Genomic DNA, 25274 nt, shown 5'->3' with positions numbered 1-25274 from the left:
ATTTTTTCCACCTGCTCAAGCGGCTCCGGCATCCACCCAATGTCGTATGAAGTGGGTACCTGGAGGAAAAGGCAGCCAGGAGCATGGTGCTGATCACATCACCCCCACCTTCGGCCATGTTCAAGAAAGTGTGGAACCCTAACTCCACACCACCCATACGCCTTCATGGTGTGCAAAGCACAGGGGAGCTCTTTTTTAATTATTAAACTACAACCCTTCAAAAAATAACCACGTAAAGGTCTATACATACTACTCGTGCTCCAAAATTCTATTTGGGTGCATATTGGTACATGTTACAAATAGTAAATTATCAGAATAGTTTGCAATACTAAACTAGATTAGTCTATCATATTTCCTATTTGAATATTGTTACATCTTTAAAAGAAGAATGGACTCCCATCACCTTGTAATCAAGGGGTCGTGGGTTCATTACTTGGTGGAGGCATATAATGGTTTGTATACCACTATAAACTGTGGGGCCGGCCCCAAATAGCTTTTCTGTGTATAAAGAGGAGTTAATAACACAAACGAACAAAACAAGAACGTATAACGAGAGATTATGAATAATGTAAGTGAATGTATCACAAGATTTGCATGTTAGTTTGTTTACACTAAAATGCACCTGTAATTGTCCGCTCTGTTGGAAATGATAAAATACATTAAATTCTGTATGAAAGCAGTCGTACAGTCAGGAGAAAAATTGCTGATTTTTTTTTACTTGTTGCAAAACATTCATATTCCTTCAACTTACACTATAGCCAGAAAAACAAATTTGCAATGTGCAAATTTTGATTTTTAGTTTATATTGCCTTTTGATTTTTAGTCTATAGCTTGTCTGAAAAAAACGAATATCAACTATAGAAATTTTAAGATGCGTTTTAAAAATTCCTTACAATAGCCATTTTTCTCCTGAGTATACATCTTATACTGGAATTTATAATGTATGTTACTGTAATGTTATTCTACCTCTTTTGTGCATAGATATTTTGATCCTGGCAAATGGCGTGTGCATGGTTGTAAGGACCTTCCAGTCTTCAGACGATTTGGAGCATTCTGCATGGGAAGTGGGGGCGGCGTGGGATACCATACTCTTCATTGGATGTAAGTGATTAGGCATATCATGTACAAGTAAACTCTTAATCGAATTTTACAAATTGTTCAGACAATGATAGATTTACAAGGTTTTGTTAATAAATCTTGAAACCTTTGAAGATTGTTCCTGTATTATAGCTACCTATGGTTGATGTACACAAGTGTTTAGGCTCTTTGCATAGCTTGAGAATGATTCACAATACACCTCTGAATGTTAGTTGTTCTTTTTTACCATGCAATGTTAATTGGACATAATCTGTTTTCTAGTGCTTTTACGAATACTCATTCTAACAATACATTTCGAGAGAACACCCCTTCTCTTGTTTTCAGGTGAACAAATTTCTTTTCTTGCCGGTGATGGGGATTGAATCTATGCCAGACCTGTAATTTGCCCCAAATATGGTGCACTAACCAATTTCTCCGTGGCATCGCCTGAAATTCTGTACATGTACAACTTTTTTCCTCCATTTAAGTCACAATTTTTATTGAGGGGGGGGGGGAGACCACATCTGCTTTATTTCTACACTGGGATGGCTCTTAGGATTTTGGACAAGCCTATGAAAGCGGCTTCTTTGATTTTTGGAACCTAGGAAGACAAAGAAACACCCTTCATATCTTCTGTCAAAACCCTACAAGTGCCCCAGTGTAGAATTCAAGCAGATAGGGTCCCCTCTGCTCAGGCAATAGAAATAGTAACTTAAATGAAGCAAAATGTAGTATAGATTTCTGAGGGGATTGAATGTTTCACGGAGACAAACTTGAAACATTGGAGCATTTCAGACACAACTATTATTTTGTAATTATGTAAATTTTATTTAGTAATTTTAAGTTAGTTTTTAGATATTTTAATGATAATTTGGATTACGAAGTGTCCTCATTTCATAGAATGGCATAATTAATAAGAACCAAGCCTCCCAAAGAGCAGTGCTATACAGGGTGAGGCAAAGCCAGGTTACATAGGAAAAACAAGAACATGCACACAATCAAACACATGGTTGAAATGTAATAGTTACGGTTACGGCGCATGTTCTACATGTGCACCATCTGCTTGAATGCATGCTTCAATTTGCTGCTCCCCGATGCATGAGATGTCTGCTAGTTTGGTGGAGTCCACCCTCTTTATTTTTCTCATTTCTTTCCTCCTCCTCTTTCCAGAGGTGTTTGGTCTGGTGACCTTGGTGGCCATTCACCTATGTAACCTGACTTTTGCCTCACCCTGTATTGAAACTTGTACATTTCTATATTTTAAAAGGAATTAGTAACTAATTAATTACAACAAATACACTATACAGTGGACTCTCTTTAATTCGAATTCCTCAGTAATTCAAACAAAAGTTTATTTCCTTTGAAAACCATCTAATGACGTGATGTTCTTCTTAATTCAAACTTTTTTCGTGTCCCCTGTGAGTTTGAATTAAGGAGAATCCACTGTAATTTCAAATTTACATTAAAATTTAACCCAGCACCAAAGGCTATATTCTCATTTTATATTAATTTATATTATTTATTATTGTACTTAAAGAAACACTTTTTTCCTCCACAGTGTATGCAATAGAAGCAATTTTGAAAGTGGTAGCTTATGGACTGCAGAAATATTTTTCCTCTGGATGGAATGTTTACGACTTTACAGTCACTCTTATAGCACTGCTGGGCATTGCAATCAAATTCTACGATTCGTCCTTCACCTACATTGTTATCCTCAGGCCTTTGAGACTTCTGCGGTTGTTCAAGTTGAAGAAGAGATATCGTGATGTTTTTGGAACACTTTTTATCTTGTTGCCGTTAATGTGCTCCGTCACTATTGTGATACTCCTTGTGTACTATTTCTTTGGGATCATCGGAATGGAAGTTTTCTCGGGCTACGACATGAAGAACTGTTGTGTGTAAGTATTGTCATCATTGATATATTTTAGCACTAAAGTATCTTTTGTGTGGATACTGGAGAGCTTTTATGAAGTCTGTAAAGTAACAGTCTGTAGTTTATATCTAAAGATATCAGTTTGGCAGGTGTGTGGAATAAGATAATACTGATTGTTCTATGAAAAGTTTAGAAGTACAATTGATTTCATCAACTTCTGGCAGCTTCCTGATGATTGTGCTTCAAAACGTAATGTGGAACAATGAGTAACCATTTCCTCCTGTAGTTTACGCTTGTGAAAAGCATTTAAACACAATTTTTGATGTAACGTTTTGGGGTAACACACACTTACTTCATCAGACACTTATTTTTAGTTTAAGTGAAGTATATGTAAGAAAAAATGTTAAATGGTTTAGAATAAAGGGAAAGAAGACTCTACAAGATTCTTGTTGGGAAACCTGATGGTAAGAGACCTGTAGGAAGTCCCAAGATGAATATGGAGGGATAACGTTGAGATGGACCTAAAGGAAATTGGTAAGGATGGAAAAGATTGGATTGATCTTGCCCAGGATAGGGACAGATGGAAGGCTTGTGTTGTTGCAGCCATAAACCTTTGTGTTTAAGAAGGCTGTGGTTAGTTAGAATGCATTGGTTGTCTGTGAGTACGCATAGGTCAATAAGTGAGCTTAATTGGAATGTATATTATATCTTGAATAAATAAAGAGTATTAAAACACTTAACATTTGTATCATCAAGAATTTTTCTAAATTTTTTTACTACCCCACAGAAACACTACAGTTGAAGCTTTCTATAAATTTGGCAATACGTCCGCTTCCTTGGGCTACTACTATTTAAATTCCTTTGACAATTTACTGTCGAGTGGAGTGACGCTTTTTGAACTGACAGTCGTTAACAACTGGTTCGTTATCATGAATGGGTATGCAGCTGTCACTTCCCAGTGGAGCAGGATATACTTCATGGTGTTCTATCTGGTAATGATGGTGGTCCTCACCATAGTTGTTGCTTCAATCTTGGAGGCTTTCCGCTTCAGAATTCAGTACAAGCAAGAGATGAGCAAACATGACGGTAAGTTAGTCAGATTTAATTTTATGTTAGTATATATTTCTGATGTATTATTTATTACTTGTATTTGTTAACTTAGAAGTAACCTTGGATGCACAGAGGACTGAGAACACAATTATTGCATCTAAAGGGTGTTCCGTATAGGATGCTGAATTTGAATCGAGTGCTATTGTTTTGTTTCGAGGTTGGCAGACCTGTTCTCACCAGTGTTGGCATCTGTTGTCATGTCGATTAATGTAGCCTCAATTGTTTTGACTCGTTTGTTGTGGTTACGGTATGCGACCCTTGCCTTATTCCATGAAAAATTCCCGCAACGAGTGATCTCTTTGCACGGTAACCAGGAATGGCCGGCAAGGTCATGTGATCTTACACCCTGTGATTTCTTCTTATGGGGGTTTGTGAAATCACAGGTGTACGCCAACGAACCACGGACCCTTTCGGAACTGAAGGTGGAAATTATGCGGGTGATTGGAGGCATCTCAGACAGACATCTGCAAGAGGGTTATCAATAATTTTGTGGTGCATATACAAGGGTTGTTCAAGGTTGACCAGGATTTTCGTAAGTAAAAAATCGATGAATAGCCGGATCATGATGAAACGTGCGGGTGACGTAATGTATTCCTTCGCGAGTAACTAGCGCCCGGCATGACGTATTTCGCGCATGCGCAGCAGTTGCAGCGAACATGGTGGCAAGCAATGTGTCTGTGGCTGTGGAGCAGTGGTGTGTAATCAAATTTCTCGTGAAGGAGAAAGTGAAACCAGCTGAGATTTTCAGACGATTGCACAGTATGGTGAACAAACGATGTCGCGGACAAGAGTGTACGAATGGTGTGAGCAGTTTCGCGAAGGACGGGAGCTGGTGACAAATGAAACGCATGGACAGAAAGATCATGGCAAGTGTCTTCTGGGACATGAAGGGTGTTATCCATGTGGATTTTCTGGACAAAGGGAGCACGATTAATGCCCAGTATAACTCCACATTGTTGAGTGGTGCTGTACGAAAGTCCATTCGCAAGAAAAGACCTGGGATGTTGTCTGGAAATGTCATTCTTCTCCATGACAATGCCCGCCCTCACACGGCCAATGTGACAACAACAACTCTGGCCGACATGCGCTGGGAAGTTCTGCCCCATCCCCCCTACAGTCCGGATTTAGCCCCCAGTGATTATCATTTGTTTGCACCCCTTAAAGACCATCTGGGAGAGAAGAAATTCACGACAGACGAAGCACTGCGGAGCGATGTCCTCCAGTGGCTACGACAACAACCAAGTTCTTTCTACGCCAAAGGAATTCGGGAGCTGCCAGAACGATGGCAACGGTGCCTCGGTGCGCACGGAGAATACTTTGAAAAACTGACATAGTTTGGTGTTTCTTCTGCTACCTATTTCCTCTGCAGAAATAAAAGTCCCAGTCAACCTTGAACGACCCTTGTAAATGCATGCAGACTCAGTAGGGGTGGACACATGCCTGACATTGTCTTTCATACGTAAATGGGAGATGTTACTGCTTACATATATGTGAAATATAACTATTTTTATTTAATTTTCTAATTTGGCATCCTATATTAAACCTTAAGGACATGGATATGGGTAAAAATAACCTAGTCGATTTTGAATATATTTTTAATCGCTTCCAATGATCGTCTGAGGCTACCCTTCTCGGTACCTTTCCAGTGAACCCTTCCAAGTGTCGGGATCCTGAATCCACTGTTAGTTATTTTGTTTGTTCTGTTCCCACGGCCGCAAAAACACTGCCTCGGTAAATTTCATCCAACACGCACTCATGCGTTTCAGTTTGGTATTTCAACATGTCCTTTTTTCTTATTTATATCAATTGTGTGATTCAATTCAAATCTTCAAAATTAATAAAATTACATTATTCCATGAAGGTATTACTATTTAAATGCTTTAAAACAATTAAAATTCAGATTTAAGCAATTTTCGTGTGGGTGGTATTTTTTTACCCAGCGTGCATCAATGCGGGTTAATATTTTTCGGATAGGGGTATCTCGGCTTTCATATGAAGTGTCTCTCTCCAAGCAACCATGTAACCAGAGGAATATAACTTCAAATATGAGGTTTTCAGTTTTGTTTAATTAAACTCCTCTCACGAGCTCTATTCGGAGTCAGTTTGACATATCTCCACTACTAATCCTTAGCAGTAAGGTGGAGCCACAAATCTCCAATTTAATGACTCTTTTGAAGAGTCAGATATATTCTTAAGAATACATTGCTTCCTCTCTCCTGTAAATTTGATAAATTGAAGTAACATATTGTTCTCACATGATATAGTAATTGTCAGGGCTTTGAAAAATATAATTTACTAAATTATTTGACTTGTAAAGTTAGAATTTTTTCTTTAAAATTAATTCAAAGAAATCATATGAACCAGTGAAAATCTGCTTAGCAGGTCTTGTGATATAGTTTTTTTTAGTTTTTTTTTTTTAGTATATATTTAAACAAACATGCTAAGCAGATATTATGAAATATTTTGTATTCTATCATCTCTAGCAGAGTTATCTTAATAAAATGTTGCATTGGAATTTCAGAGGAGCAGATGCTGCACGAGGAAGTTTCGTTGAAGTGGGATGAACTGGAGTCGTGGGTGCAAGATTTGTCACACAATGACCTTGTACAGTATTTACAGCTTCGACTGAAGATTGGGGTAAGTTTGAAAATTATCATTTTTGTTTTGTAACCTTTAATAGTATATACTTATCAGTAAGATAAGGCTGTGGATTAAAACGCAGGATAGTTTTGCAGCACACAAATTATAACGTTTTTCTTGCTTTTTGCTTTTACTAGTGCAATTTTTATTCTGCCGTCGAACAATGTCAATAACACAAAATGAGACCAGCAGTGAATTTTTATATTTAAGTATCTAAGTATTGATACACCACAAAATACAGTATTAATATTTATTAAAGGCCCAGGCATCTGACGTCTGTGGTTTACAAACGATTCCGGAATACACAGATTAGTCAGCTTCCGGTGTGAATTTGTTGAGATATAAGACCAAACTTAGTGGTTACTTCACTGAGTACTTACGTCTTCGATGTAACTTCTTAGGTATTCAATTCACTTGGCGATAAACACGCTGAAGAACACTAACGGTGAACACTTAAGGGGAGTTGGGGGGAAAACACAAATCTTGCTGACTCCGAATTCGATGTCTTCAATCTTCTAATCCTCCTGTCGTTGGTTCATAATAAACATGTAGCCTCTCTTCTTTAGTAACATGTTCTGGTAGAGATACTGCACAGACCGATAGTTCACTCACAGCTTGTTCTTTGCCTGCGAAACCAATAACCAACGTGATTGGGTCCTAACCGTATCAAAGCTTGACTCGGACTGTCTTCTCTGCAACGCACATCAACCGTTCACCAGAAAAGATGTTAACGTCTCTTGCCGCCCTTTTTTCCGCCAGCGAGGATGGGTCAACTTTTATAGGGGTGCGTCAAGATTGGTTACAAAATGGTAAATCATTTACATGTTTAATATTGATTGTATATTTCAAGATCGAGACCTACTGATATGGGAGATTTTATACCTTGGTGAATGTCCCATTAGAGCATTAACGTGCTATTGTCCAGTAAGTCTACTTTCACTTGTTCTATCACTTTATTTTGGGAAAGCACCTCTTCCCTCATTTCAGGTGAACAAATTCCTTTTTGCTGTGGTGGGGATTCAAACCCATAGCAGACTTGTAATTTACTATAAATCCAGTGTCCTATTTGCGTAACTGTATCGGACCTGAGAAGCAAAGTAATGAGTAATTTTTATGATTTTGCAAATTTAACCATTATTTAGCAAAATGGTCCTGGATGCTATTTTTATGGAATAGAAAACTTTTTGATTCTGCCCCTCCAAAGAAGTTAAACCTCTAGTTTGATTCTGCCCCCCTTTCTTCCTGCCCCAGTTACTCCCATGCAGTGTGCTACAAAGTACCGTGGAGTTTTGGCACCATACTTTTAACCAATCCTAATTTTGATATTCCCCCTTCATTCTTATGGTTAACACAGAAGTTTTCACAACACACCCACACCTCGTCCCCACAAACATGGCTAAAAATATGTAAACAGTAACGTATAAATTAACAAGAACAGCACTGAAGCCAATTATCAAGTGGAATACCATCCGTCCCTGAACAGTAAATATATATATCCTTTAGCACAAATTAAAAGTCTCATGATAGGGATGCTGCAGTTCAGTTCATTGCTGATGCAGGACAAATTTCAATCTCATTTTTCTCCCTTATATAAAAAAAAAACACACAAAAAAAAACAAAAAAAAATACCTTGATAAAACTTTCTCAGTATGAAGAGGAAGGATGGTAGTTAAAAATATGAAAAAATAAGAAAAATCGATTGGGGGTGTTTTGAGCTGTTCAAACTTCAAATTTGAACAGTGTGTTCAAATTTTACTAAGTTTCAACATTTGATCATCTCATAATATGCAACTGCCTTTCCTCTTTACAACGAGCTCTAGAACGCTTCTGTATCTTCATTTGTTCCCGAGATATACTTAATTGAAAAGAGCACGTTGCTCAAAAATGACATTTTGAACAAACCTCATATAATTCGTAATAATCATATTTCAGCAAAATCATTTCACAGGTATCGGGTTTGGAGCAAAGCAAAGCTGTGTACCAAATATCATCAATAGAGCCCGGAAGTTCAGCCATTTATTTTCGTTAAAATAGGCAGGCAAAAAGGCATTTATAATGTGGAAAATAGGCACTAAAAATGGGAAAAAAGGCAAAATAAACTGAAAAAGGCACATTTGAAAGTCACTTACTTTTATCTATAATTTCTGGCAAAATGTTAATGAAGCATACATAAAACAAGCAAATGTAGCTGGACTCATTTCGATAACAGCATTTTCACCTTTTAGAATATCAAAATTGTTTTCAATTGTTTCAAGTCATCATTTGCACTCACTACGCATTTGCACTTTTCCACAACAGCTGATCCCTTTTCTCCTGACACTTCCATCATCTGCTGCATAGATTCCTCGAAGATTTTCATGGATGCTATAAGAGTCTCACTTCTTTTTTCTAGCTTTGTAATTGTCTCTGGCAATGCACCATAATGTGCAAAAATAAACGACAGTTCATTCTTCAGTTCTGAATAGCACAGGAGTTTTTTTCACTTCACGAATTGAAGCCGCTTCATTTTCTGGAAGAGCATCGATCACCTCACTGATTATTTCAAGGTGGTTAACATATCAGCACATAGCTGCTGATATCCAGGTTCCCCATCTCGTCAAGACTGGTTGCGGAGGTAAACAAAGCTCAGGTGCAAATTACTGAAATTTTCGGGTTCGAGGGAGATTTCAGAAATATCTTCTTTGTGTTCGAAATCAACCTGTCCACTTCTGGGTGCAACACTAACTTTTTCGGTGATTCTGTGCATTGTGTGGGCTACACATGTGATATGAAGCATGTTCGGGAAGAGAATTTTCAATGCTATGGCAGCCTTCTTTATATAGGAAGCTGCATCACTGATAAAAAAGTAACATGTCATCATGATGTACACCATCTGGCCAGAGCAGAAGTAGGGAATTTGAGAATAACTGAGCTATTGACGAACCATTGGCTCTCTCTAGTTGTTCCGACGTGAGAAGAAATGACGAGGATTCTCCGCATGTTGGTTCCATAGTTCATATGATGATGTTGGCTATTCAGCGTCCCATAGCATCAGTACTTACATCTGTTTAAATCCAAACCTTCTTTCCACCAACTTCAGCATGAATTCTTTGCAGAGCTTCTTCGTAGCAGATGCTTAAATATGTTTTCCACAGCGTAGATTCCGACGGCACCGTTTCTTTAGTGTATTTCTCCAGGAATTTCCTCAGCGACTTGTTTCCCACTTTCCAGAAAGGTATCCCTGCTTCCATGAAAGCTTTGCACAGTTCAAGAGAAAACTGAGATTGCCTGTTGGATGAAGTGCCCACTGTTGAAATTAGGGATATCTTCTTCTGTCCAACCTTTTTGGCAGCTGCAGATTTATGTTTTGCTGTTGACACATGCTGAGATATAAAGTATTTTTTCTTATGGTTGAATGTTTTTTCACGTATCTTGCAGAGAAGAATAGTACCATCTGTCAAAAATGTGCTTTCACCAAATTCATGCACGTAACCATGTAACTTACCACTTAATAGCACACTAAATTTCGGCATGATGACAACTACACGATCCTTTCCTTCCAAAGTGCAGAACTAAACTGAAGATAGAGAACTTGATTTTGGAATCCATGCAAAGGCCCTTGGGCATTAGTGCTGTTTCTTGTCAGTAACCTCCTGACACAGACGCTGGACGTGATGACGTAATTGTGCAGGTGTTCTGCAACAGGTTTTCAGCAGTCAATCATTCACAAGGACATGTTAACGGAAAGGCAATATCTTAACTCAGCATGAAATACTATTTTTTTTTTAAACACACTTTTCTCCTTCAGCAATGTTGAAACATACGTGAGTTCAATATTCCTTAAATAAGGCAAAAATTATTCACATAATAAACGGAAGAAAAATAAATGCCAACAACGTTTTTTGGGAGAAAAATAATTTATTTACACATTTTTTTTAAAAAATGTTCAAATTTCATTGAAAAAGGCAAAAAAGGCATTATAATTACAAATACTCAGTGGGGTCCCAAATAGGCAAAATGAAAAGGCTTCTAAAACATTCGAAACAACATAAAAAACGTATATCCGGAAAAATTTTATCAATGTATGCAGTAGATAAAAAGAGGCATTTTGCCAAACTTCTGGGCTCTAATCATCAAAATCGGTGACTATGAGGGTCAACTCCTGCCTGATTTGACATGGAATGACCCATATGTATTGGAGCTGTAGCATAACAATCTACAACACAGGGTCAAAAGTAATTAAAGTTATGTATTTTTCATACTTTCCAAGACTATTAGACTGCATGGGATTTTGGAGATCCCACAAGATATTTGAACTCTGGAAAAATATTGGTTGGTATCTGTAAACATGATTGATTGGAAAACCAATACCACTGGTATGACTTGATACCAGTTCACTGGTATTGAATGTGCTCTTATCTATAGCATTATGTCTCTATTATTACTGCTCCAGTCTTAACCTCTAGTATACCACATATCTATATATAGATATGTTGTCATGTTCGTAGTTTTTACGTCATAATGTCACTATTTTTCACTGGAATTGCAATTTTCTTCTTTTATATTATTGTTAACACATATACTGCACCATAAAGACTCTTGCATGTCTTGTTTTTCCATAAAAAGGGGGGTAAAAGGTGAGAAACTGAGTCAGTGGCGCATAGACATGTCTTTTGGGGGTACAAGTCTTGTTCTATTGCTCATATGATAATAGTGCAATTATTTTCTTGTTCCAGACATACCAGCGACCATTTCCATGTGTATTTTGACAATGCCCTGTACTTTTTTGTCCAGGGGTGGAGGGGGGAAGGGGCATTTCTCTTCAGAAAGTTTGGAATTTTCCGGTTCCTCCCCTCCACCTGCATCCATATATACACTAAATGTACATAAATTGTATGTAGTCCGAATGTATGGTTCATTCCACGTATAACTGTACTTGATTCATCCCTCTAGGGCAAGTAGCCTCCAATATACAGGTGTTTCAAGGTAACTGCAATCCGAGGCTTGAGTCAGTGCCGCATAGACTTGGGGGGGGGGGGGGGTTCAAGTCGTGTTTTATTGGTCATATGATAATAGTTCAATTTTTTTCTTGTTCCAAACATGTCTACGATCATTTCCATGTGCATTTTGACAATGTCCTGTACTTTGTTGTCCAGGGGCAGAGGGGCATTTTTCTTCAGCAATTTTGGAATTTTCTGGTTCCTTCCCTCTCCCCGCATCCATATATACACTCAATGTGCATAAATTGTATGTAGTCCGAATCTATGGTCCATTCCGCGTATAATGATATATCATTCGTCTGTCTATGGCAATTAGCCTCTGATCTACAGTCATCTAAATGAAACTCTGCATTTTGCTGAAAAATGTCCTGGTATCGCAGGACTTACATGGCAAAATGGACTTGGGAATCAAAAGGTTAAACAGTTTCCATCTGATATCAGTACCATGCCTGGGGAGAGGACAAAAGGGCATCAGTACCATGCCCCAGGGGAGAGGGCCTTTTGGCCCAGTATTCCTAAAAAAAATAATAAAAAAAAATGTCAAAGGCAGGAAAAGATGGCTAAATGAGCGTTTACTGCTTTGAGAAGTACCATGTACCCCCTTTTTGACAATCCTGGGCACACCACGGTCTGACATCAATATATGGGAAAAAATTAGAACAGATTCCGATATTCTCACAGACACTGATGCATGAAAATTGTAATAATTAAAAGATGTTCAAAATTGTTTAATATTAGTGTGCAAGTCTGAACAATTGGAAGCTAATGCCGATTTAAACTGGGAACACTTGTTCGAATTACGTTGCCAGGAAAGCTACAATTCAGTAGTACATTCCAATTATATGCATCAATTAACCAGAAACTTTTGCTTTAAAAAATTGCAGAATTACATCAGACTATAGAATGCTATTTAATCGCAAAATTCAGTTCTTTGCACAAAACTTCGAATATTCCATAATTTCCAGGCTCCTTGAAAGTATTGCGTTGCTTTTTTGTGGACCCTTTAAAAGACAGAAATGTCGGAAAAGTATTGACGGGTATTGGTAAATAAATTCCAACCAATCAGCATAAGTATCGGCTCAGCCTTAGAAACATTTTATTTCCGTGTACTTAATAATTTTGGAATTCTTGTTGTGTCAACTGTGACATGTACCCTTTCTCTCCCCTTTTTATAAATAGGAGAGGATGACATTCACAGCTTCCCGCCCAAGGACACGGGAAGTTCTGCAACAGAGAATGTTCAAAGGTCAAGTAGAGGAATGGATGAAGCAGGCAAAAGAAGAAGAGGTGGTGAGGCAAGCGACCGTAAACAGCAGTCGAGTGTCGCAGCAGACGTCGCCCTCTGAATCTAGCGAGAGGGAACTGCTTCCTATTTGATACGCACAGGTAACGTTCGGTAACAACGTTCCACTCGTAGATTGCATTGTGTACATAGTAAGATTACGGCAGACTGCAATTCAGCAGGCTGAACTATGGCGGGTACGTACGTACACTCACATATTGTTAAGACTGAGGTCATTTCCAAACTTGTACATAACTTTTATTCACGAATTGTCGGAAATTACACTGCAGCAGCAATTGTTTTGGTTTTAAAGTGGACCAAACAGTAATTTTAGAGTATATTTTCGACTGCTTTATATTCTACCTGTCTAGTGCAGGTATTCACATAGATCGCTGTGATAGATAATTATCAACATAGTATTTAATGCAAAATAATTGCAATTATTCTTCCAGTGTTTATATAGTGCCCTCTTGGTCAAGTGCCTCAGAGAAAGCATAGCAATAATGGCTTTTTTTAAAACCAGTTTACAGTTTTCGTTTGTATCATAGATAGGAATATATTTTTTTAAGGTGTGTTAATATCACTCTGCAAATCAAGTTGGGAAGTTAACTTGAGCTTATATGAGAAGGCATTCGTAGAAGTTTTTGTTAGTCTTATCTGTCGAAGTATAACTTAAAGGTATATTGCTGCATCATGTACATGTCGTTAATTCTTAGACAACATTTTATTTGCTTGTTACTTTTATTTGTTGATATGCTGGCGTTCAACCTCTTAACTGGGTATTTTTTGAGCCCCCACATGTGACCTCCTCTGGGGATTTTTGTGGTGGAGAAGGTAGTTATTGTGATATGTATTCTATTACATTACATAATCAGAAAACATTTTAATCACAAAATAATTGTTGATGCTTAACTTTGGCAGCTACTACAATAATTGTTATGCTGACCGCATTCCCAGCTGTCGACTGGGAAACAGCGAATCAACGATCGGTTTAATTTTCTTCGACTGACATCGGTCATTTTCTAGTCACAAGGCACCAAACGCCGTTAGCGGGATGAAACAATTGAGCATCAGGTCTGTGAAGCGAGAGAAAGTTCTCAGACAACAATATCGTCGGCACCAAAAATAAACAGGGGTTACCCCTGTACCAGAGTGGTTAGCACATCGTGCTACGATGCCAGGGGTCAAGGGTTCAAATCCCGACCAGGGCATGGATGTTTGTGAGTGTCCATTCATCAGTTTCATCATATCATCACTCATCCCCATCTTCGCAAAATAGCCAAAAGTGGCACAAAAATTGAAGTAAAAATAAAGCCAATCAATCAACAGGGGTTAATGGTACAACTGCCCATGTGGTTCCGTACAATGAAGTTCCTGGAATGACCACCCACAGGTTGGTATGCGACTGGCAAAAACAGAAATACGCTTGGTGATGTTGCTTCAGGAGAGCGATGTTACTCCTAGAGCTTTTACTTCGTAATTGAGTTTGTTGACACTCATCGAGGCACCCCCGGGAGATGATTGGGAACAAAGAACCATGAAGGTCAGTCGCCAGCTGGAAATGTGACCAGTGTTGTGGCGAGGGAAACAACAAATATTGCAGAGCCGAGACTTTGGCAGTGAATCTTACCTGCTAAACCTCATGGACACTATGCCAGAGGGATAAACATATATACCCAGTTAAGGGATTAAATGTGGAAACATTGTTGTTACATACTGATTGTTATTTTTAGATCTGTTGCGCATGACATGTAATTTGCAGAGACTTATTTTTGTGTTGTAATTACTAATTTGTTTAAAAATGATCTGAATTTGAAATCCTGTGTACTTCTATAACCTGGATATAAAAATATAAATTCCCATTTTGGGCACATGTGCTATTAGACCAGATAACTTCACACACGCAGGAAATTTGCTATGTTTAAACAAATGTTACTCTTCAGAATGGCATATGTAGTTTATGTATTTTTAAATAATCGTAATTGGTAATCCTAACTAATACTGGCATATCATTACATTGGTGTCACATTTGCTGATAATTTTACGAATCTAATATTTTGTAAAGTGCGTTGGTGAAGGAAGACCGAAATCTTTGCACAGACATGCATGACATAGAAATTGAATTAAAACATGTATGTGCAGATACAGATTTTAATTTTCTTTGCCTGCCAGGAAGTGGACACACACAATTTATTCATTCTTGCTCAAACCACAAAAAATATTTCATTTATGCGTGCCCCGTTCCACAGTACATATTATTGTCCAAGGGCTGTCATTTTACATAGAAAGAGATGCAAAGCAAAAGTAGGTAACTAAGATAGTACATATTGAAGATAAAATATATATACATATTGTTTAATTTAATTATGATCGTATTTAATATTTCAAAATATTTATATCAATATTGCTGATTTTATTCATAGTTAGTATTGTTTAATTGTTTAAAAATGTAAATTAATATAAACCATGTGTTGATTGTATATATTACATATTTTCCTTGTTGAATAGAGCAGATTTAATTTTAGTTAATTGCTTTTATAATGTAATCTGATGAAGTATGTTGTTTACACACTATCCATCACTGAATGCAGTATAAAATGCTAAAAATCCGGATCTCGATTCAATAAAATTGTGAATGTGAAGTTTTTCTGTCGATGCTGTGAAGAATGCATGCATGTATGTTTGTGGAAAAGTAGTTATAAATAGTAGCTAAAAATAGTTATCCAAAATGAAACAATAGGATTGAGCCATCTGTGGTATTAAAGGTTGTATCTTGATTTTAACCACCAATACTGATTGTCAAAGTGTCATACTAGAGCTGTGCCCTTTCTTGCCTAATTTATTGCTGTGTAGGATATTACTAAGTAAAATGTTGAGTGCCTACAATTGCCTATTTTAATGGTTCGTGCCTGCAATTGCCTATTTTTAACTCATTTGTTGTCTGTCTTGGGGGAGTTTTTGAGTTGGCTGTGATGCAGTAATTGCACACAAGTAGAATTTTCAGTTACCTTATTTCTAGTAGAATGGAAAAGTAGCCTGTTCGCTGTCCCCAAATGCAATTTACTATCACCAATTTGTCTCCACACCTTACTTCATTTTAACTACGCATCTTGTTGAATTAGAATTGTAATATTATTTGTTCACATGGAAAGGTACAGAAAGTAGATAGTTGTCCGTTGATGTTTGAAAAATGTTTTTATTATTACATTTGTTGAGAAAGGATATGTGAAAAAGCAGTGGTCAGGAGTCTGCCCCTGTGAAATTGAGAGAACCTTTTCTTTTTTTTCCCAAGAATAATTTGTGTGCCAAATTTTAATCCGCTATCAAAGTATTCATTCCATTGTTGGCAAGGGATTCAATGACGTTCTACATGCACATAATAATAATGTTGTATTAACAACATATTTTGTATTGAAATATATTTTTAAGTGCCTGTTTTGTACACTTAGAGCCTACACGCCACAGCTCTAGTAACAACATTTATCATTTGAGACATATACTTCTTTAAAAATGACAATGTTTTTAATGCAATTATCGGAAGTGTATCTAAAAAATCAGCATATGATCTTTGAAGCATTGTTTATCTACATTTAACCTCACCACCTTAAGTGTCTGAGTTAGACACACCTGTTGCAAGAAATATGGAAGATTGATACTAATTAACTGAAATATAACATGCTAAGACTTAGAACTTTTTGCAATAATTTGAGGCTTCCAAGATAATTTTATTCCTAAGCTGCTTCCTTTCTGTATTTATTTGTTGTAGAAATTGTGTACGATTTACATGTACCAAAAAATGTTGTAGGAGCATGTAGGTAGATATGAATTAACATGAAATGTTTCAGATAAGAAAATTATTAACCTGTTGCATTTGCCATTCTTAGTTTTATGAACAATTGCTATGCTGAATGAACTTTTTTCTGTGCTGACATAACAGCTGGAGGAGGTTGTGATTATGATTTATATTTTTATGTGGATTTTTAACCTCTTCTGTCTTCGCAGAAAGGCAAATCTCAGCTCACATGTTACTTGCAAGTCACAGAAATATCAAATAATCCTTAAATGTAAACTCTACAGGAGACCTCACACCAGAGTGATTTATCATGCACAGTCTGGATAAAGCAAAGAGCTTAATGCTAGAGTGGTCATGATGCTGCAGTCGAGCATCATGTGTTATTCAAAACATAATGTAATGAAGTATGCTTCAAAAAAAGGAAATCTGTAATTTATACATGGAACATTAGTTCCTAAGGAAGTTTAATACACATAGGCTACACGATAATGCGATTGATCTTGTCTGCGATTTATTATTACCATTGAGGGAAAATTTGGTGGCATGGAATCTCTCTCGGCCACCTATGACTTTGTATATAGCTCGTTGGGATAAGGAAGTGACATGATGCATGCTATTGCGGAAAAGGCCCAATTGACACATGACATATTACTTTGGTCTGAAAGCTTCCTACTACTTATTCTGCCCAAATTCACACCTCAAATTCATATTATGATTACATTGCTAATATCAGAAAGTAATTGTTCTCCACACACCATGGATATAAAGACTGTAACAAGCATATCTGAATAAATTTTTATGTAGCTACCCACTGTGTATGTTGCAAGCAGCATGGCAGTTCCTTTGTTTCTAGGATAAAGTTCTGTGATCAGTGAATGCTTCATTAGAATGTTCAAGCCTGGAAAAGTCAACCTGAGTGGGAATTCTGAAATTCGTAGGTTCAAAATTGTGGCCATCCTTCAAATTCAAGCAATAATTTTCACATAACAACTGTTACAGAAAGTTATTTAGAAACAATGTTCACGGAGGAAGATTATAAGGTGATGGGGAAACCAGAAAACTGAACCCTGCTAGATGTAAGTTTCTATCACGCATAAGGAATGTGACATTCAAAATATTAATACATTAAGAAGACATGAGTGAGTTACTAAATTATTTCCACGAAACTTACTTGTAAATGTTCTATTAATTCCGGTGACCTCTTGGCTTCACTGTTGGATTGACGTCCGGTTCCTGTTGTTTTCTCGCTTACCGCTATGATCACTGATGGAGCCAGTTCGTCTGCTGCGTGTGATAGGTTTGAGTTGTTGCAAAAGACAGCTCCATCAACGAGCATATACAACAGCACTTAACCGACGCGAAAAAATCCCAATCCACTACCGGATTAGCAAAGCACATCAAGTTTAACAAACACAGGTTCCAAAAAGTTTGTCAGGCATACAGCACACACACTGATATACACATAAATCAAAGAGATGCACGCAATTATGCACTTTCCACACAATCTGAATATCGACAGTGGTCAGGCACATCATGTTTGGCTCCCACTTTTCCAACAACTCAAACCTATCGCATGCAGCAGACGAACTGGCTACACTAGCACTCTTAGCAGTAAGCGAGGAAACAACAGGAACTGGAAGTCAACCTAACAGTGAAGAATAGAGTTCCGAAGTGGATGGTTGTGAAGGCCACCGAAATTAATAGAACATTTACAAGTAAGTTTCGCGGAAATAATTTAGTAACTCACTTACGTAGTCTTATTTTCAACAGCGTTTTTTATTCCCCCTAACATGAATATTATACTTTAATTAATTTTGGAACAAGAATTTTCACTGGAAGTCCTAGACTAGATTTTTATGTACAGTAGACTCGCGATTATCTGAGCTAATTGGGACCGAGACTACCTCGGATACGGAAAAATTCTGATAATATGGAGATAATGTGCTAATAGGTCATAAATGACGAAACAACACTGAAAACTGTCCTTCCGCCTAAGTCTCCAATCTCCAACAGTCACTTCCCAGACTCCATTTCAGCAGCAACCTAGACTCACCTTTATCCAACCTTTTTATTGCGTTGAATTGTGTTTCCACAGAAACCACACACCTTTTCCGTTTGCCACTCATACTGCATTACTCGCTTAGAATAGGCCTACACGGATTTAAACATCGGACACACAGACAATGTAACGAACACATGCAGCGCGGACGGTGACTTGACTCCAACTTACTAGTAAACAAACAGGGAGTGCGTTATGAAGCGCTATGTTTTCCAACCAGTCCCTCGGTTAATCGCGAGTCTACTGTACTATAAGCCTATATTATGAACCTGAACAATTCACATCACACCCCTTCCCAAAGCTTCTTTCACATGTAAAATACCATATCCAACAGAAAAACAATTATATGAACAATGTAAGATACTATTCCAGAATGCCAGCCATATTACATAAAGAATACTTCTCAGGAAAGTGCATTGTAATATTGTAGATTCTAATTATGTAAAAAATTTAACACTTGATTGCATCAAGAATATATTTTGTAGCATAATGCTCAAACTTACCAAAGAAATTTATAGTATAGCTGTACTAATAATGTTACTGAATAAATATGTATATTTAAATAACTGCTTTCTTTTCTTTCATCCTAGTTATTTAGTTGAAAGTACCGTAAATAACCTGGCAACTGTTAATCTACTTGATTGAGTGCAAAGATTTAAGGAAATTGTCTTCAGTATGAATATGTGAAACCTTAAAACGTTAACCTCATCTTAACATGGCTATAATAAAAAGAAAAATATTTTTGTTATATTCCAAATTTAATGTATGCAATTCTACAAATAATGTAACAAAATGCTCTAACTATTCAGGAATTGGCAAAACAAAATGAACTTACCCAATCCATGGCTAAGTTACCTAAATTATAAACCTTAAGTATACATTACGACTTCAAAATGGAAATAATATTAAACCCTGTAGGCACAGATGTATGAAATAGGAAATATATAGTACTCAATTTCAAAATGTTTCTATTTGATCTAGCGGATGCTGCAAGGCAAATGTTGGCATGGTTGTCCGAAGTCAAATTCTACACTACACAATAACTTCATTTGAAATAGTCTATACTTTTAGGATTTTTATTCAAGTCCCCGCTTCTGTTGAACCAAGATGAAGAATTCCAATTCACTTGGCCTCATATTTAATTTTGTACTAGCACTAATGTTAAAGCATGGCTCTTATGAGATTATAATGGAAATACGGAAAGATATAACTACAGTTCTACTTAGCTGTGATCCTTGATGTATAGATATTCAGTGCTATGTAAAGCTGTGATGCGTAACTTGGGATCTTCTGTAACTTGAATTCAGCGGTAGTGACTACTTGAGGGAAATAAACAAATGCCGTGGAAAAATATGCTACAAAGTGGATTGAAAAAATAAAGAGCAACGCTAAGGAAGAAATCTTCATCTTGGTTTTACCTAGGGCTGAGCAGATTCTGATATTCCAGTTTTAGCCAATACCAGTTGAATTGATGTGAGAAAGTACTACTTGGAACTTTATTTACTAATCCTGACCAATACTTTCATGGCATTTTGGCCTTTTGTAGGGGTGTGCAAAATTGCCACTAACACTTTTGTGGAGTCTTACTTATAGAGCTAACCTAGAAATCATGCCAAATTGGAATTTCTTCATTTATTTTGCATCAATATTGTGTGAAAAACTCTCTCTTGTGATTAATGATAGGTCTGTTAATATTCTGGTGTAATTTTTGAATATTTTGAAGTGAAACTCAAGTAAATGATCCTTACAATTGGAGTTGAATGCTCACCCACTAACATAACTCAATATTATGAGTAACTTTTAATTGTTAGACCTGCTTTAGATGAAAGCATTTTCCTTAACATTTATGCCATGACCAAAATGCTACCGTGTAAAGTGAAAAATCTTAGGGCATTTCTCAAGGATAGAATCGGTCCTATTTCTGTAGCATAACCAATCAGAAGCAACCTCTAGGTCATGAGTAAAGGTGTAATGATGGCCGAGTGAGATGTAAACAACGAATCACTGCACATTTTTAAACGATAACTATTCAACCAAGAAGAATAACATTTCCAACAAAAATGTTATTAGGTACAAATCAATGACACTGCTTAAATACATACCCTAGAGCATATACAGTATACGCATGGAAGAATAGTTGTTTCAATTGTAAAAACTAGGCATTGGCTCATCTTGTATGCCTTTCGTGCTGTATATATTAAATAACATTCTCTGAATGTTACATGAAATGCTTCTGTGTAAAGTACCGTTTGAGATTTTTGGAAGCATTTATAATAGCAAAAATGCACAGAGAAATGCTTCTGCCTAAAGCGGGCTTTACAATTTGCAAGCATTGGTATTGGTACCAATTGGAATTGGTATGAGTATTGCCATCAGTATGGATATCAACTCAGCCCCAGTTTTAAGCTTATTCAACATCTGACCAACAAGATGTATTTCCAACATACAATCTCAGTAGTTGAATATTATGTGATTAGTTTTATTTAAAAGTTCCTTTAACCCATGACATTTTTTATTACAACAGTTTACCTCCAGAATTTTGAAAATTTCAGTTCAAACAATTCCGTTCTGCCTTTTGACAAACGAGCACACTTAACTATGAAAATATCAAGGAAAATAAACGTTGGCAAGTATATGTGACAATGAATGCCAAAGAAAGTAAAAAAAACAAACTAAAACCTACACATCATGAGAGAACCTTCAATGTGACTCCTTGTGCACCTAACTCTGTCTTCCTACATGCAAATCCCTGCTGTGAAAGCTCCTCTTTTAGTTTTGCAATTTCGTTTTCTGGAGCACCTGGTGGAAGCAGCAAGTATGCGTAACCTCCACCTCCGGCACCCGTAAGCTTCCCTCGAATTCCCCTCTTTGCTGCAATCTGGCAAATCAGATCAAGTGCTGGATGTGAAACTCCAAGTGCATACAGGAGGCCTTGGTTGATCTCCACCAGTTCCTGAAAAACAACGAACTGAATTACATTCTGCAAGACTCTATACAACATCTTGATGAGACCAGTTCTTGTGTATGGTTTGGAAACTGGAAGAAAATAGCAGCTAATTGTGACGAATGGCAAAATACTTTCTAGGAGGCTTTGGCCCACCCCGGACTGTAATGCCAATGGTAGAAGAATAATTACATTTTACATTCATCCCACGAACAGAAAATTTCTGCCACGAAATACTATATGTCAATACCAATTATCTTGAATGGTGAAGAATTTGTCTAACTGAACTTGGAATTTTAAACTTTTATTTCATGAATAGATGAGTTCATAGCAGAGACATTTCTTTGGTATTTCTATACAGCACGTTTTAAAAAGTCCTGCAGGATTCTAAAAAGCTATAACTTTAAAGTAATATGTTTACTACAACGGAATATTTTTTTTAACACAGGAAAATTAAAAATTTTGTTCCGCCCACACTGCTGAATGTGCAGGAAAAAGGATCCACACATTGGCCCGCAAGGCCCCCAGACCTTATGCCTCTCAATTACTGGCTTTGGGGACATGCGAAGACCCAGGTGTATGCACAGAAACAGACCAGAAGTTCAAGATATGTGATGTGATTCAGAACATTCTGGACGACCACAGCCAAAATTCTATTCTTGGATTCAAGCAAAGAATGCAAGAGTGTCTGGCCATAAACGGTGTAAAGCTGGAGGTCTGGCGATGAACCAAACCACATCAAACATTAATTTTAAAGTTTCCTCTGTGTAACAAACAATATTTTGCTGTAATGAATCTATTATAGGTTTTTAGAATCCCGCAGGAGTTTTAAAAAACAATGTTTTTCCAAAACTAGACTTTCCTGGAAATCCCATAAATATAAATATTACTATTACATACATGTCCTTACAAAATGCTTACCTGCAGTTTGTTGATCTCTGCAGAATCCCCAACTTCGATGCTCTTCAAAATATTAACGGCTGAGACTGCCACTTCATCCATTGCATCGAGAATACTCTCAGCCATCTTCCCATGCCGAGTATGCAAATCACGAACTTTTGCCACAAGAGCTTTCGTGCTTCGGGAAACCTTGGTGTCTACCAGAAGAATCGACAATGCCGAAGCACTTGGGATGCGAGTGACTTCACCCTTTTTAAAACTTATCACAGATCCAAAGGTGCACACAGAGTTGTCAATCCCAGAAGGTGTCACGTGAATTATCTTCTCTGCCATGAACGCCCACTCCGAAATCAGCGATCGAATTTCAGGTGTTAACTGTACTGGTGGATCATTGGAAAGCAGTTTGCACTGCTTGTAGAAGATTAACGAAGCAGAGAGGCAAACGGAATATGAGGCCGAGCTCCCAAGCCCTGCTCCGATATTTAACTCCGACGTGATGTTCAGTTCAACACCGGATAATTCTGGGCCGTAAATTGAAAGATACAGAAAGAAGAATGAAATTAAAGCAGTCTGATGTTGTGGGTTTACTCCAGGGGCAATCTGCGAAACCAACTCTTTAATCTTTTTCATTCCATCCTCTGTAGGTGCTTCAGGTTTCTCCCAGTTTGTATACAAATCCGAAGGGATGAGAGATTTTATTTCATCGATCTCCCACGATTGTTTCAAGCCCACGTCAACCAACTCCAACGATAATTTGCCATTTGTCTCCGAGAGTGTAAGGTTCGTTCTTAAATTCAAACTGGCTGCCACGGCCGTTCTCCCGTAAACAACAGAATGCTCTCCGTGAAGTATTACTTTCCCCGGAGCAGACACTTGGAATTTTATAGGACCACTCGACATTGTCACTTTAATTCAACGAACCTTCAATAACAAAAATGAACACAACATGCTACTTTGTCCAACAAAAATTAACTCTGACTTATCATTCTAAAGTATTACATATCCCCAACATGTAATGTCCCAATGGAACGTCAGACTCAAGCTGTCTTTTGCTTTTCCCACTGTTCCGGAGTAAGGGTCTTTTGAGAGAATGCATGAATAGTTTTAATTTCTTCTTCAAGCACTGCATTTACTAATCTGTAAGAAAAAACATAACACTGAGACGCGCACACACAATTGTGAAATGCACTCCTACGATTTACATATAACTTCATCATTTTTAGCATTTAGCATTTTTAGATTAGAAGAGAGATCAAAAAAGGGGTAGAGACAAGCATTACATTGGGCACAAGCGAAAAGAAAATCCTTATTAAGGAAATTAAAGTTGGCAACATACCAATTGCTTTTGGAATACCTAAGACACACAAACAAGGCATACCACTTAGACCTATTATACCAACATACGAACATCCTGGATATGGGCTAGCAAAATTGCTGGTAAAAAGAATAAGGAAGGTAAATGAGAACACCCAATATAGCGTTAGGAATGCCGTAGAAGTTAAAGAATGTATAGAAAATCTGGAAATTGATGACGAGGATACAATAAGTAGTTTTGATGTTGTTAACTTATACCCAAGTGTACCGAGGGGGCGGGCAGGAGATTGTTTACTAAGGTGGCTGTTAGAAAAAGGAATAGACATCCTAACTGCTTGGGAATATGTACAATGGTATAACCTTGTAACGGAATATAACTTTTTCTATGTCAATGACAGTATTTATAGACAAAAAGAAGGCTTGGCGATGGGAAACCCCATTTCGGGTATAGTAGCGAGCATTTTTATGCACTTCATTGAGAAGGCAGCTTTGGAAAAAACAGGAATGGGTATTAAATATTATGGGAGATACGTTGATGATATCTTGATTATAGGAAAGGGGGTAGCACTGAACAAGGTTTTTGAAGAATTAGAAAAACAAGACGAAAGAATAAACTTCACTAGGGAAAACTTAAGCGATGGAAAAATCAATTTCCTGGATCTTAGTATCTTGAAAGAAGGGAATAGGATTAGAACAGGAGTACATCATAAACCCCTATCGGGGAACTTATATATTAACAAGGAATCGGCGCACCCCGAAATAACAAAGAAAAACGTATTCCTTAACTTTTTTATTAGGGCCGGTAGACTATGCAATAATGAAAGAGAAAAAGACAACGAAATTCGGTGGATAAGAAAAACAGGATTAAAAAATGGATACACAAATAGAGAAATGGATAAGATAGCGGAGAGAGCACGGAAAATTATTAGGAAAGAAGGGGATCAAAAAGAGGGGGGAAAAAATCGAAAATAGGAGGGTAAAGTACGTTGGCATCCCTTACCATCAATCCGTATCGGAAAAAATCGGAAAAATAACGAGAGATTTTGGAATCGTTTGCGGGATGAAAGCACCAAAGAATGTAGAAAAATACTTCACCGATTATAAGAAAGGAAAGACAACTAGGGAAATACCGGAAAAACAGAAGGGGGTTTATCGAATAGAATGCCAATGCGGGAAGGAGTACATAGGACAGACGGGCCGAAATATGGGTAAAAGATGGAGCGAGCATGAAAAGGACATAAGGGAAAAAGTTCCCAAAACGGGTCTCTCAGAACATATTTTGGAAAGTGGGCATAGAATCGCA

At 37.3% G+C, this 25274-nt stretch overlaps 2 protein-coding genes across 5 annotated transcripts in view; one reads left to right on the top strand and one right to left on the bottom strand.

Moving 5' to 3' along the window:
- Positions 1-15559, top strand: part of LOC145992233 (two pore calcium channel protein 1-like) — a 57665-nt gene extending 42106 nt beyond the window's left edge. For all 4 annotated transcript variants that reach the window (XM_083128567.1, XM_083128566.1, XM_083128565.1 and 1 more), the window contains exons 9-13: positions 982-1101; positions 2636-2975; positions 3738-4036; positions 6582-6697; positions 12859-15559. In XM_083128567.1, the coding sequence (XP_082984693.1) occupies positions 982-1101; positions 2636-2975; positions 3738-4036; positions 6582-6697; positions 12859-13056 (1073 nt within the window). In that variant the 3' untranslated portion in view covers positions 13057-15559. The remainder of the gene's footprint in view (positions 1-981; positions 1102-2635; positions 2976-3737; positions 4037-6581; positions 6698-12858) is intronic.
- A 3215-nt stretch (positions 15560-18774) lies between these two features.
- Positions 18775-25274, bottom strand: part of Mvk (Mevalonate kinase) — a 33487-nt gene continuing 26987 nt past the window's right edge. Inside the window, exons 3-6 of the mRNA XM_083128570.1 lie at positions 23720-23794; positions 23631-23635; positions 22679-23562; positions 18775-21766 (exon numbers count right to left, since the gene is read on the bottom strand). Of these exons, the coding sequence (XP_082984696.1) occupies positions 21500-21766; positions 22679-23562; positions 23631-23635; positions 23720-23794 (1231 nt within the window). The 3' untranslated portion in view covers positions 18775-21499. The remainder of the gene's footprint in view (positions 21767-22678; positions 23563-23630; positions 23636-23719; positions 23795-25274) is intronic.

The sequence above is a fragment of the Lepisma saccharinum genome, chromosome 9, assembly GCF_977018435.1.
Source record: "Lepisma saccharinum chromosome 9, izLepSacc3.1, whole genome shotgun sequence".
Classification (NCBI taxonomy): Eukaryota; Metazoa; Arthropoda; class Insecta; order Zygentoma; family Lepismatidae; genus Lepisma; species Lepisma saccharinum.
This window is presented reverse-complemented; position numbering and strand designations above follow the sequence as displayed.